Source organism: Trichosurus vulpecula, chromosome 1 (genome assembly GCF_011100635.1).
Source record: "Trichosurus vulpecula isolate mTriVul1 chromosome 1, mTriVul1.pri, whole genome shotgun sequence".
In the NCBI taxonomy this organism is placed as follows: domain Eukaryota; kingdom Metazoa; phylum Chordata; class Mammalia; order Diprotodontia; family Phalangeridae; genus Trichosurus; species Trichosurus vulpecula.
In genome coordinates, this window is record NC_050573.1 from 465,219,225 (window position 1) to 465,233,357 (window position 14,133).

Sequence of the window (14,133 nt, forward strand, 5' to 3'; positions counted from 1 at the left end):
TGTGTGTGAGAGAGGGAGAGAGTGTGTATGTGTGTGTGCGTGTGTGCGTGTGTGCTGTGTCCGATGTTCGTCTTCCCCCCCGTGTAGCTCTGAATGCCTCTCCCCATAGCCTTATTTGCCGTTTCTGAATTTTCAACTTGAAGAAGAAAAAAAAGCCAAGGGGGGTGGGGGAGGGGGGAAGAAGAAATCAACCCCCAAAACGAGAACCGGAGAGGGGGAAGGGGGAGAGAGAGAGAGGAGGGGAAAGACGGGGGAGGGGGGGCTGCAAAGAGAGAGAGAAAGAAAGAAAGAAAACGGCAGGAACAACAAACCGCACCAGGGCAGCAGCGGCAGCGGCACCCGGAGCCGCCGAGGCAGCAGCCGCCGCCGCCGCCGCCGCAGCAGCAGCATCGCCCGGGTCCCTCGCTCCGGCTCCTCTCCCCCAAACCCGAGCTACCCACCTCCCCCTCCCCCTCCCCCTTCCCCCTCCCCCTCCCCTTCCCCTCCCTCCTCTCTCTCCCCGGCAGCCCTCAGCGAGAAGCTCCGCTCCCCCAGCACTTTCCGGGCCCTGAGATATGGCAATGGTAGTTAGCAGCTGGCGAGATCCGCAGGAAGACGTGGCCGGGGGGAACCCAGGCGGCCCCAACCCCGCAGCCCAGCCCGCCCGGGAGCAGCAGCAGCAGGCGGGTTCGGCCGCCCCGCACACCCCGCAGACCCCGAGCCAGCCGGGACCTCCGTCCACCCCAGGCACGGCGGGGGACAAGGGGCAAGGCCAGCCCGGCTCGGGCCAGAGCCAGCAGCACATCGAGTGCGTGGTGTGCGGGGACAAATCGAGCGGGAAACACTACGGCCAATTCACCTGCGAAGGCTGCAAAAGTTTCTTCAAGAGGAGCGTCCGCAGGAACTTAACTTACACATGCCGTGCCAACAGGAACTGTCCCATAGACCAGCATCACCGCAATCAGTGCCAATACTGCCGCCTCAAGAAGTGTCTCAAAGTGGGCATGAGGCGGGAAGGTGAATATTTCTTCTCTTTTACTTCTAGCTTTGCTGTGGTTTTCTTTTGCTTTCTCTTGTTTTTGCCTCCCCTTCATTTGAAAATACCAGCTTATCCCTCCCCCCTTTCTCCTAGCCATCTCCCCCAGCTTCGCTTCTGCTGACACCCCCTCTCTCTAACGACCCCCGTTCTCCACCCACCCCCCGCCGCGAAATCCCCTTCCTGTACACCCCTCCTTCCTACTTATCCTGATGAGGATTTTTTTTTTTATGATCAGGACTGGAAGAAAAAAAAAAACCCTCAGTCTTTCTTAGTTCTGCCGTGTCTCTTCCCCCACGCGTGTGTGTGGCTGCTTTAGTATCTGTTGGCATGATGTTTGGTGGGGGAGTTTTTTTTTTTTTTTTTGCAAAGCTATATTTTTTCCATTCTCCCTTTAAAACCTTTATTAAATAGGGGAGGGTAGGAAGGTGGGAAGGGGGACACTTTACAGTAGATTCATTGCTGTCATCATCTTTTCTGAAGCCTGGCTTGGAAAAAGAGGATCGAGATTTATTGCACTTGTAGGTCTAATGGTGGGGGGGGGGGGGGGAAGGGGGAAGGAAATCTGCTCGCATTTAATGGTTCCCTCTCCTATCCAGTGTGCTGCAGTGTGATTCTCTCCAGATCTGTGGCCTTGTTTTCACTCCTTCTACTTTGAAAGGAAAGTTTGTGACTGATCCCTGCTTTTATAGTTGTGTCATTTTTTAAAAAGCATGTTACTTATTTTATTTCTCCACCAAACTCCACCCTCTGCTTAAATACTCCATACAAATGACAATTTACAGCGTATTTACCGTTCCTTCTTATTTCACCATAATGCCTAGTCTGCAGCTGGCATGAGCTTCCACACCATTTAAAGCCTAGTTTTGTCAGCACAAGTTTGGATGTTGGATATGCCTCAATTTCATATGGAAAGATATGCTGCACTCTTTTATAAAGAGATTTAGCAGTTTACAGTTAAAGTTTATCTTCTTACCACCGTTAAGCATGTCTTATAGTCAAATAAGAGAACCAGTCAATTTTGCAGAGTGAAAATTACTCTTTTAATTGGTTTTAAAATTATATTTTATATGCCACAAGAAAAGAAATTGAATTCCCTCAGATCTGGAAGAGCTGGCAAATATGACGACTTCATTTCGTAGCTCCAGGGAGCTTTTTGTAGGCATTTGAAGAAGGGGGGAAAAAACAACTTTGAATTGTGCTCTCATTTAATTGAAAAATAACTGCCAAGTTCAAAACTATACTGAAGTGGGCAAACTATACTAGCCCCATTAGATTTTAAGGGCTCAAATTGCATTTATTACTCGCACTGAAATTGGGATAAAAGTCAAAGTTAAAGAAACTATGAATTGTTAAGTGAGAAAGTAAAATTACAACTTTATGTATATACATAAATACACACAAGCATATCAAAATGCATGTGGGGAGGGGGAGCAATATAGCCTCAACTTCACTAAAGTTGCCTTTGTTTACTTGACAATTTCAAACGCTGAGACTCTCGAAGTCAAACATACACATACTTTAAAAAAAAAAAAAAACTTTGTTCAGCTTTAGGAACTCAAAGCATGCTTACGTTTTGCATTCAGATGGTTAATGAATCCAGGGTTTTTGCAGTTGCAAGCTAGTGCATTCACTGGGCAAAAGCTGTCTGCAGGGTTTTGCAGTGGGACCGCACAGGACAAACATTAATTATATTTCCTACTTTTTCCAATAATGTTTGGCTACTGTAAGTTCGAATATTTTTATTTTCATTGAAAATATTTAGTCTTTTTGTTGTTTTTAACAGTAAGAACTTTGTGTGATGTGGTGGGGAGAGGGAGACGGAGTAGTACTAGAGACTTACTCTGCTTCAGAGTTGAACGTGGTTAGTAAGGGTATGTAACATGTATCTATTTTAAAGACAATTTGGTAGCATTTGAGGGTGATGTGGAAACACTTTATGAGCAAAACACTGATAGTTTGCAAATCAGTGTACTTAAGACACTTGCCTTAGACCACAACCATTTCGCCTGTTTTTAACCCTGGTTTGTTGAAGTCTGGAGGGGTAAAAGGGGTTTTGTTTTCTATGCATATTTTCTTGGTTATCTTTTCTGGGGTTTGGACAAGTGGTGGTTGAGGTGTGGGGGCAGGACGATGGCCCTTCCTAGGAGGTCTTCTTCGGGATGGGTCTGTACTGAGTCTGCAAAGAGAAGAGAGCAGAACGGTTGCCGCACTTATCAAGATCCTGCAGTTGGATGGATGGATACCTGTCTGCATCTATAGACCCCTGTGTGGGACTGCGTGTTTATGTGTGAGTCTGAGAGTATGTGTGAATGTGGTGTATGTGTGTGTGTTTGTGTGTGTGTGTGTATGTGCGCCTGGGCGTGTGTGTGTGTGTGTGTGTGTGTGTGTGTGTGTGTGTGTGTGTGTGTGTCTGCGGGGAGAGGCACTTGCATTGTCTCGGGACCCGCAGCACAGCGTTGAGGAGATGTTTGCAAGCCCCTTGGATGCACATTTCCTCTTCTTTTCTCTTTCTTTTTGTCAGCGGTTCAGCGAGGAAGAATGCCTCCAACCCAACCCAACCCAGGCCAATATGCCCTCACCAATGGGGATCCCCTGAACGGTCACTGCTATCTGTCTGGATACATCTCACTGCTGCTGCGGGCCGAGCCCTACCCTACCTCCCGCTACGGCAGCCAGTGTATGCAGCCCAACAACATCATGGGCATAGAGAACATCTGCGAGCTGGCCGCCCGCCTACTCTTCAGCGCCGTCGAGTGGGCCCGCAACATTCCCTTCTTCCCGGACCTGCAGATCACAGACCAGGTGGCCCTGCTGCGGCTCACGTGGAGCGAGCTGTTTGTCCTCAACGCGGCGCAGTGCTCCATGCCCCTCCACGTGGCCCCGCTGCTGGCCGCAGCGGGCCTGCACGCCTCGCCCATGTCCGCCGACCGGGTCGTGGCCTTCATGGATCACATCCGAATCTTCCAGGAGCAGGTGGAGAAGCTCAAGGCCCTGCACGTCGACTCCGCGGAGTACAGCTGCCTCAAAGCCATCGTCCTCTTCACATCAGGTGAGGGGTGGAGGAGAGAGAGGAGGAGGGAGAGGAGGAAGGGGTGGAGGGAGATGCACAGAGGGAGGGTTGGAGAGGCGGGGGAGTCGCGATGGGGAGAGGGAGCACAAGTGCTTGGTAAGAGCTAGAGCCAGTTTGATGCCCCCTCCCCCGTCACCTCCTCTTCCTCCCCAACCTCCTCACCCTCGCCTCCGGTCCGACAACTAGATTGCTTGGGTGGGGGTTGGGGAGGGGGTCGCTGCTGCCAGGTTTGGAGTGGATCTAGAGGTGGGTGGGCCTCTGCTGCTACTGCTGCTGCTGCTGCTGCTGCTTTCTCACTCAGTTAGTGCTGCAGCTTGGTCGCACCAGCCCGATCTGGGCTGGAACAGAGGATGTGGTGGCCTGGTTAGGGGGTGAAACAAACCAGGCTGACTATCTCTACCTCTGCTCTGTCGGCGTCTGAGTGAGCTCAGGGATCTGAGGGAGGAGAAGAAAAGAGGAGGACTTGAGAATGTTGGTTTCTCTTGTATGGTACTTTCATTGGACGAATTTCTTGCCTGAGATTGTTTACATACTTACACACACACACACATACTAAAATTAAAAATAAGAGGATAGAGAGAAAAGAGAAATCAATCCAAATAAATCATAAACAATATCGCTTTGTTGCTGCTAGATATTCCCTTATCGGAAATCATTCCGATATTTGCAGTTGCAGATTTTTGAGATCATTTTAAAAAAAGGATTCTATATAAACAAGAAAAATTTAAAAAAAAAAAACAAAGCAATACTGTAGAACTCACAAGGAAAGTAAGATTGCGTCGGCCCAAAGATAAATCTTTTTTACTATGCAAACCCCACCAATATTAGAAATTTAACAGATTGCTGGGGGAAAATATCAAATTAAGTGTAGGCGGTGGTAACTTGAATGTTAACAATTCCTCTTATGATAGATGGTTCAAATTAACTTGTAAGAAAGCGCATTAACATGGCTTTGAAGTGTTCTCATTGTAGGCTATGTGAATTCTATACATCTCTTATTATCATATCCTGTAAGCAGCAAACATAAACACCAAAGACAGCAGGTAATAGGGGAAATGTAAACAAAGCCAGAAAAGAAGTCGCATATGTGCATGCAGAGCTGTATAGAGCCGATGTGGTCCTTTTCTAATTATATATTTAGTAGCGCTAGTATTACTACCATTGGTGTAATTTTTTAATTCTTCCATATAGAGAAAAAATAGATTCCTAGTAAATCTATTTTAGAGTCAGAAGGAGCCAAATGAAAATCATTCTCTAGCAAAAATGGCAAAACCCTCCCAAGGCCTTGATGAACAGTAAGCAATTTATAATCTATCAATATTTGTTGCCTTTCATGCGTGAAAAATAGTATTTACATTGTATTAAAATGTCTCTTAAATTTGCACAATATTGTAATGTAGCAAATGTAGTATTAATATCGATTTGAACAACAGATAATTTATTTAGACAGGAGCACCTAATTTGTATGCAGGGTGGCCAGAGCCATGTACTTTGACTGCCCCCTTTTACTTTCAGTGCAAATGCAGGTCTGCTAGTGGGAGAGGAGTTATTCTTTGCAGGAGGAGAAAGTGCGGACCTTAAAACAAATGGAAGATTTATTGAATAGCCACCTCAATGGTTTGAATGCATTTTATCTTAATAAGTCTTCTTGATGGAAACATGTTTTTCAAAAGTGACAAAGAGGCTTGAAAGCATAGATCAGGCTGATTTAACTCTGGAGCATGCCTGTAGACTTACCTACTTTTTACACTCATTCACTGTGGAGGTTCCATCAATAAATAGGCCAATCACAGTGAAGTTGATTTTTTTAACCCTATCTAGTGAGGTCCTAGGAAATAGAAATGTGACACTGTAGTGTAGAATGGTCTACGCAGGAGAGATCTCCCCTCCCTTCTTCTACCCCAAAGGCATTGGTTCTACCCACTTTCCAACTCCCTGGAATTTTCTGTTCACATGTCCCTTCTCCATGTAGCCTAGAGAGCTGTAGAGTCTACAGTGAAGTCCCTGTAATTATTAACTCTTTAATTTCAACTTTATATTCCTAAACAGTAGTGCTAAATCCTTCTTTGCAAAACAAAAGTTTCCCAAAGAGCTTCCTTGGATGACAACTTAAAGGCACAAAGGGTGTCTAGTAAGTTAATAATAATATTATTTTATTGAGAAAATGAAAGCAGAATATCTGAAAATGGAAATACAGCTGTCAGGAGCAATTCACCCCTCCCCCATACACACATTTCCACTTTTGACTAAACTTGTTTTGATTGCTAGCCAGAAGGGAATTCATGGGAAGCCTTTCTCAAAGTCATCCAACTTTTAAGCAAACTTTGAGTGATGGAAAAAAACATTTTTAGACATTGTCCAAAGAAGTTTGCTAAGGCTAAGTATTTAACGCTGGCAGGGGGGTCTCCTGTTGTGGTTTTTACATTTGGGCCCTGGATGGTTTGTTTAATCCTTAATATTCTGGACTTCATCCAAGGACTGGGTCATGACCTGAACTTACTTAAAAAAAAAAAACCTCTATTAATTCACACACCTAAATATTTCTTCAGATAAATGAGAGCTTCTATGAAAGCCGTAGTCTAGTTAACATAAATACAATAAATCCATTTTCAGCACAATAATAACTTTGATTTCTAGTTATGGCAGCTGATTACATCTATATTTTCTAAACACTAAACTCTCCTGAATGCACCACATGAAATACATTCTCTACACGACAAAGGCTAAGGCTGTAGAGCCCTGAACAGTAATGGTTATTTATTTACATAATTTCTTTTCCATACAGTGTAGAAGAAATATTGAGCGTCCCCATATTGACACTGCCATATAAAAAGAGAGACACGGATTTTGCACATTATGCCTCCTTTTCTTATCTGAGATATAATTCATGTAGTGTAAATATGTATTGCATTACACTTGCCCCGGCTATCCAAGAGCTTTGGATGCAATAACCTAATCGATCTAAAAGCCCATTCCCGTCTGTTCTCCATTGGTGAAACCCTCTTTCCAGTGAGAAAAGGAAAATAAACTTCCAAAGTCTTAGCCCAAGTCCTGGTCAAGCCAAATCCTTCTTTCTTCAGGAGGGATAGCAGCAGCCTTCAAAAGCAGCCCCAGCCTTCAAAAAAAAAAAGAACGCAAAATCGAAACCTGGCTGAGGGAAGGATATAGGGTTCAAAGCCTAGCCTTTCCACTTCCTTCAGTCAAGGGTAATAGATGTAGGTTAGCGTCCAGTGACCCTGCACTTTGGTGGGCACTTATCGTAAATATCTGATAAATATTTTACAGACCTTAAGGGTATGACATATGGGTCTTATAAAAAAATCTGCTAGGGTGTTAGGGGGAACCTTTTCATATCGTATTGTCTGGACTTGAATAGGGTCCTGGGGCATAATAGGGAGATAATACATGTATTGCAAGATATATGTAAATATGAGCCTGCTTGGTGGCAATCATCGTAGTCTGTTTAGATTCAAGGCCAAGAACAGACCTATGCATTCTTTAGCTAACCAGGGTGCATGTGGGGGTTTTTTGTTTGTTTGTTTTGCAGTAAATCAACTCTACCCTGAATTTTGGTGTTAAAGAATATCACTGTATTAACAATATAGTATGGATTAGCCAAGCAATCTGGCTTGGGTAATTATGTATCTGAGAGCAACCTAGTCTGGATCTCAGGTCAAAGGATTCCTTTCTCAGAAGTTCTTGAATTATAGCTTGTTTTATTTGTATTTTTTGCTTGAGGCCATAGTCTTGTAGATGAAGGAGCTCAGAAATCTTTGTATCCAGTTCTTGAAATATAAAGACATAAACTTCAAAAATACAGCCACACCCGGGTTTTGATTTGAATCATTTGTTGTGCCTTTTCAGGGTCATTCTTCTATAGACACAATTTCCCAATGTCCTTTTGGGGTCATTATCGTGCATTAAGACATACATAGATCTATATAGATAGAGTATTAGCAAAGTCTGGCTTTGATCTCTATTAAACCTTCCCACTTAGTAATGGTTCCTCTATGAACCTTATGTTTTTTAAATATTTATTATTGCAATAAGAAACAATGTGGATATTTGAACTATAGAAGGAGTTATTGTGGCTTCCCTCGAACCCACTTTTCTCTACTAACCAGTGAACACAAAGTAACCTGCTGTTCTGCAACATTATTACTAAAATAAGGACTCGAGTTGATGTGAGATAAGAAGATAGGGTTTGAGATACTATCAGTCTGCGGCAGTGTTTTCCTCCCTTCTCTTCTTCAATAAGAAGCTTCTCTATGTCTGGCTACATTTTAGCTGGTGTTTAGGCACCGCAGCCGTTCTTAGCTTTGTGTCTGATAGCTGCAGATGTCTCCTTAGCACACAGCCTGGAGTAACTGAGCCATATTCCTCTAGATTATTATACAGCTTACAAAGATGTGACCAATTTTCAATTACTTGATCTAAGATACAGATAGAAGTGTGAGCTTTCGCCTAGGAATTGCATTGCGAATTCCTTACACAGGAACCTTAAACCTTATATTGCTAAAGCATTGGACTTGATGTAATTCCCAGCATATCAACAAACGACTGCCTTCTCTCCCCACCCCCACCCACCCACCCCTACCCCCAACCTCCAGCCCTCTACGTGTTTATTTGCTACTCAATCTAGGTTTGGGTCTAGGATTTTGACTACTGTTGTTTTGGCTTCCATTGGCTCCAAGATCTATTTAGTTCTTTTTCTGACTGAATATTTCGCTAAGGTTCTTTAACACACACACACACCCCAATCATCGGCTAAAGCAATCGTTTTAATGAACTGAATACCCTGAAAGATCCTGCCCTTCAGGCTGAGGACAGGTTGCTGTGTGTAGAAAACATGGCTTCAGAGTCTTACATTATTTAATCCAAAGGTGAAGGAGGAAAAACAAAGAGAGGGAGAGGTTGATGTCGTGTGTGTGTGCGTGTGTGCGTGCTTGTGTGTGCGCGTGTGTGTATGTGTGGCTATCTAGCTTCTCTAGGCTTGGTGGGGGTTTGATTTATTTTCATTTTGTTAGAGTGGAAAAAAGGAAGAAGGGAGTTGGGGAAGGTAAAAGGGGGAAGGATTCTTTTTTTTTTTTGCTTCTGTTTGTGACTCTGCTGCTCACTGTCCTAACTGTTTGCACCCCCTCCCCCCACATGTCTCCTCCCTGTGTGTGGCTGCTCCGGCAGACGCCTGTGGCCTGTCAGATGCCGCCCATATCGAGAGCCTGCAAGAGAAGTCTCAATGCGCCCTGGAGGAGTACGTGAGAAGCCAATACCCCAACCAACCGAGCCGCTTCGGCAAACTGCTGCTGCGGCTGCCTTCTCTGCGCACTGTCTCATCCTCAGTCATTGAACAGCTCTTCTTCGTTCGCTTGGTAGGTAAAACCCCCATTGAAACTCTCATCAGAGATATGTTACTGTCTGGGAGCAGCTTCAACTGGCCTTACATGTCCATCCAGTGTTCCTAGACCTGAGACAACACCGCCCCTGGTCCCTGAGCCCCCAGTAGAGACACAGAGGACGAGGCTTTGGCCAAGGACACCAAACACAGACAGAAACGGTCGAACTTGTTAACGCCGGGGTGCAAATGGTGAAAGGTGGGGAGCGAGGGAGGGGAGAGAGGTGAGGGATCGAAGCAGAACCAATCCAGCAGAAATATATATTAAAATAAAAAAAGGAAAAAGACTCATTTAGAATCAGATCTGTGAACACATTGAAAAGGAAATGAAAAGGACCTTGTGTCTATGGGGGAAAAATGAAGAAAGGACCATGGGGATTTTAATAAAACAGAAGGAGAATAATGGACCTTCCAGGATTTATTGTGGACTGATGTGTGGATATATACTGTACAGAAAAAAAAAACATCGAAGCGAACTGAAGCCTATGTAGAAACACACAAAAACACTTACCACGAACATTGTTATTCATTTTGTAAAATATTAGTCTTTATTTTCATTTTTTGTAAAAATTTAAAACATCGTATGCGCATAAAGAAAAACAAGAATTAGGGGGAAAATAACATTTTCCAAATAATTATAAAAAAATTGTCCTGTGTCTATGTATCTATATCTGTTTTGTATTTTTTTCTGGTTCCAAACCAGGTTTCCTGTGATTCTATACTAATAATTTTTGATATAACCCTTTGCTTCTTATAATGAGTGCGATATATGTTGTCGAAGCTGTTCTTCAAGAATTAAAATTGAAGTGAGAATTTAAACAAAAATAAAAGATTTAGCAAAAACACATGTCTTGTTGCTTGACACATTTCAAAAGATAGAGACAAACTCAAAATTACTTTCGAATCTAATTGTCATTAGAATAGAAAAGGAAAGATGGGGAGTGGGGTTGGAGGGGGTGAACTTTATTAAAGACCCCAACAAAGTTAAATGGAGACTATACAACTGAAATAAAATCCACTCCGTTGTGTAGATTCTAGGAACTAAGCACCCAGGTTCGACAAGTGACTTCAAGGCCGGTGTAAGCTTTTTCACTGTAGTGAGACGGATTTATTCTCTTCATGATTAGCTTATGTTGGTGCCTGGAGGTTTGTAGGCTTAGAGAAGCAGAGAATGTCCTGTTCGTAGCACATTTCCACGCAGGGTGTCTTGGAATAGATCTTCGTTTATTGTCCTTTGGCTTGGCGACCAACTATTGGTAGTTCTACTACTCTTGGTGATGGAATTCATGGTTGTTCTGGGGGGTCAAGAGAGGTTGTCTATTGCTTTCTGGGAAGGATGGTTTCTCAGGAAGACAGATGGTTATCCTAGTGCCTTTGACAGAGAGAACCTCGAAGAGCTTCAGAAGAGTTAGGGGACTCAAGGATGTATGCTCAGTTACTGCTACACTTTTTGCTGAAAAGATCGGCATTTGTTTTCCTATATAGTCATGAGTATTGTCATAAAATTATTCCCAGACTGTTCCTAGGAAAATCTAACAGGAGGATTTCTCTTTGGGTGGCATAGATGGACCCTCCCTGGCTTTCTCTCATGGCCGCTCTATAAAATGAGAATTGGAGAGGTGTGCCAAAGCCCCGTTTTTAATTTAAAAACCATTTCCATCATGGTGCCCCTTTGAAGGTAAAGGCTTCACAATGCTGCTTGCTGGTGGTGCAGATCTCTGTAACAGCTTTCAGAGCATGAATGTTTTATAGGATCTGAGACAGAGCTGTAAGAACACATACTGCCAAGGGAGCTCTTGCTTAACGTATTAATAAAGCCAGATCTTTAAAAATAACACCCCTCCCCCACCCCCCATACCCATTCCCAAACATACCCCGATGAGGCAAGAGCTTTCATTTCAGGAGCCAGTAGCAGTGTTTTGCTTTCAATTTACTGTCTATAGTCTCCAGATTTTTTTCTTTTTCTTTTTTTATGCATTAACAAGATCCTTCACTCACTTCAACCCACTTGGGGTGTTTAATATTCTAGGTGCAGTAGAGCCTGGGCAAGTGCAGCTCTATACAGTAACCAGTTACCAGAATGCTACAGATCAGCATCTGGGGGCAGATGTTCTGTAGGCCTGTATTCAGTATAGAAAATTAGAGTATCAACTCAGTAGCAGTTGTGGATGTATGTAGGTTTGTGATTATAAACCAGAACCCAACCAATGGAAATTAAGCACAACTACTTCCCCCTCCCCAGCTCTACTCCCACCTTAGGCCTTAGCCCTCAGTCCAGATGCAAGGGCAATACCTTTGCCTTTGAATTGACTCCCAAGGCAGAAAGAGGAGAAATGGAAGAATTGGTCAGAGGGGAGAGGAGAGATTTAACTCATAAATTCTGCTCCAATAAATTTTTAAGAAACGATCCTGGGCATGTATTTTAAAGGGGGAGAAGAGATGGAGCGAGGCGGGAGGTCAGGGAGTGGGGAATTGGTCTGCCTGTAAGTACATACACGCATATCTCCTGCTTTAAAAAAAAATGAGATATAAATATATTTATTACAATGTGATCCCTCTGATGAAAACAGATAAACATTTTTGTAGTTCAAAATACATTTTTCTATTACTTTAAATATGGAGGTTTAACAACGGTGTGCCCATTGTAAGGAAAAGTATGAGGACTGTTTCTGAGTTGTGACATGGGAATTCCTCTCTTGGGGAGGGTGAAGAAGAGGTCCTGACAGTGCTAGAAATTGGCTCTTGTAGGGGGTTAAGTTCCAAAGTATTAGAGATCAATATATGTTATACCATCAACACTTTTCTAAACCCTGATTTAAGTATATAGACATATATACTACTTACCTATGGGAAGAAAGTTTTCCCTTGTGACCATTCATCCCCTTAGATGATGGGTTTCCTAGATGGAAAAAGAACCATGGGCCTCTCAGAAGCTTATGAGCATATCCTTAGTCATACACAGTCTGGCAGGGGGCCACTGGGAAATGGAGAGTAAAGTGGGACAGAAATAGGACATGGGACTATAACTTTGTTTCCATTATGGGGCAGGAAGATCTTGGTCAGGCCCTCTCCTTCTCTTCCGCGATGTTCTTCGATCTCCCCTCCCCTTCCCACCATGGAAATGAATGGTTTAATCTTCATGCTGGAACAAAAGTCCAGAAAGGATTTATAACAATTAAATCTGTTCAAAGCCTCTTGCAAAAACTCCTCTTTCCAGAGAAAAGGAAAGAGAGGAGATAGATTGTGTGTGTGTGTGTGTGTGTGTGTGTGTGTGTGTGTGTGATTTCTGTGTGTACTATCAGGCTTTAAGCCTTGGAAGTTTTTCAACTCTCAGACAAGTAATTGGGAACATAGAACCCCCATGTGCTAATAGAGAGTTTAAGATCAGAGAAAACAATGATCGAAATAGAAAAAGACACCCAAACAGAAGGGTTACGCTTTTTGACTTCCCATGAACTACCTGATTTTCTTTCCTCCTCTTCCAATTAAGTCTGATCTAGTCAATCTAAATACATATCAAGAGGAGTTGACCAATGACAGGTCTTCATCCTCAGTTTATAATTCTTGTCCTCCCAGATTGGCAACAGGGAGAGAGAGGGGATCATGCTGGCAATGTTGGCGTTAGAAAGGAAGGTGTGGGTGAAGTGAGAGAAAAGATGGGTCTGTAGCCACCTAGCAGCAGGGAAAGGTCGAGGCAGATCTTTTAAATTATTGGCCAAAATTACTGGGGCTGTTCGCTTTCATCTCCCTCCCCTTGCTTCTGGGACTCCTCGTTTCACTGTTTACCTCCCTATCTCTCAATTCTCTCTGCCTTCCCTGGCTAGCTGTCTCAGGGTCAGGCTAATTCCTGTTTTCATAATTTCTGGGACAGACCCAGCAGTTCCCAGCAGGTGACTGGGCAGAGCAGGTGGAGAGCTCTGCTCAGTCAGCCTGGCATAGTTTCCTCCATACTAGTTGGAGTTGAGAAATATTCATGAAGTTCTCATTTCCTTTGCCCAGTCAACCTCTCTAGTGGATCTTGGGACATAGGTATGTCTGGGATAGTGTGTGAGTGTGAGTAGTGGGGGGAAATGAGAGGTAAAACAAGGGAAAGAGGTCTGCTTGCCCTTCTGAACAAACACTGAAATAAATCAAGGGAAATGACTTTATTGGAATGGGGCTTCTTAGGAGGTGTGAACTTAAGTAAATGCAAACAGATAAAGTAAAGATAATTTAATGTAATGCAAAATCCACTTGCATGCCTCCAGAAGTAAAGAGGAAATGTATCTCCACAGCTGAAAAAAAAAAACCAGTACTAGGTGGCAACTTCTCTCTTTAAATAACCTGTGATATGGAGGAGGTCAAACACACCACTTTCTAACCAAACACTTGTATAGACCTTTTGTGTCTTTGAAATAATTTTAAATTGCTGAAACCACCAGCTTCACTTAAAAAAACCCAACATTCTCAGGATATTCTCCCCCAGGAAATGAAAGAGCTTTGCCTCACACTTCTGGCAGTCAGATCAATCCTACCCTAAAGGTAAAGTGAGCAGATTCATCCTCCCCCTTTCCCACCCCCAAAAATACCCCAATAACTTCTCTTTTAAGGCTAAGGAGAATTTTAAAAGTTTATCCTTCCTTAATTTTAGGAATAACCAAAGACTTCTTTGAT

The 14,133-nt window shown here is 43.4% G+C and overlaps 1 protein-coding gene across 1 annotated transcript; it reads left to right on the forward strand.

Annotated features, from left to right (window-relative positions):
* Positions 1–211: 211 nt before the first annotated feature.
* Positions 212–10,318, forward strand: NR2F1 (nuclear receptor subfamily 2 group F member 1). The gene is made up of 3 exons (XM_036750133.1): positions 212–996; positions 3,540–4,067; positions 9,270–10,318. Exons 1-3 carry the CDS (start codon positions 555–557, stop codon positions 9,548–9,550), a joined length of 1,251 nt encoding a protein of 416 aa, XP_036606028.1. The 5' UTR covers positions 212–554; the 3' UTR covers positions 9,551–10,318.
* Positions 10,319–14,133: the final 3,815 nt, after the last annotated feature.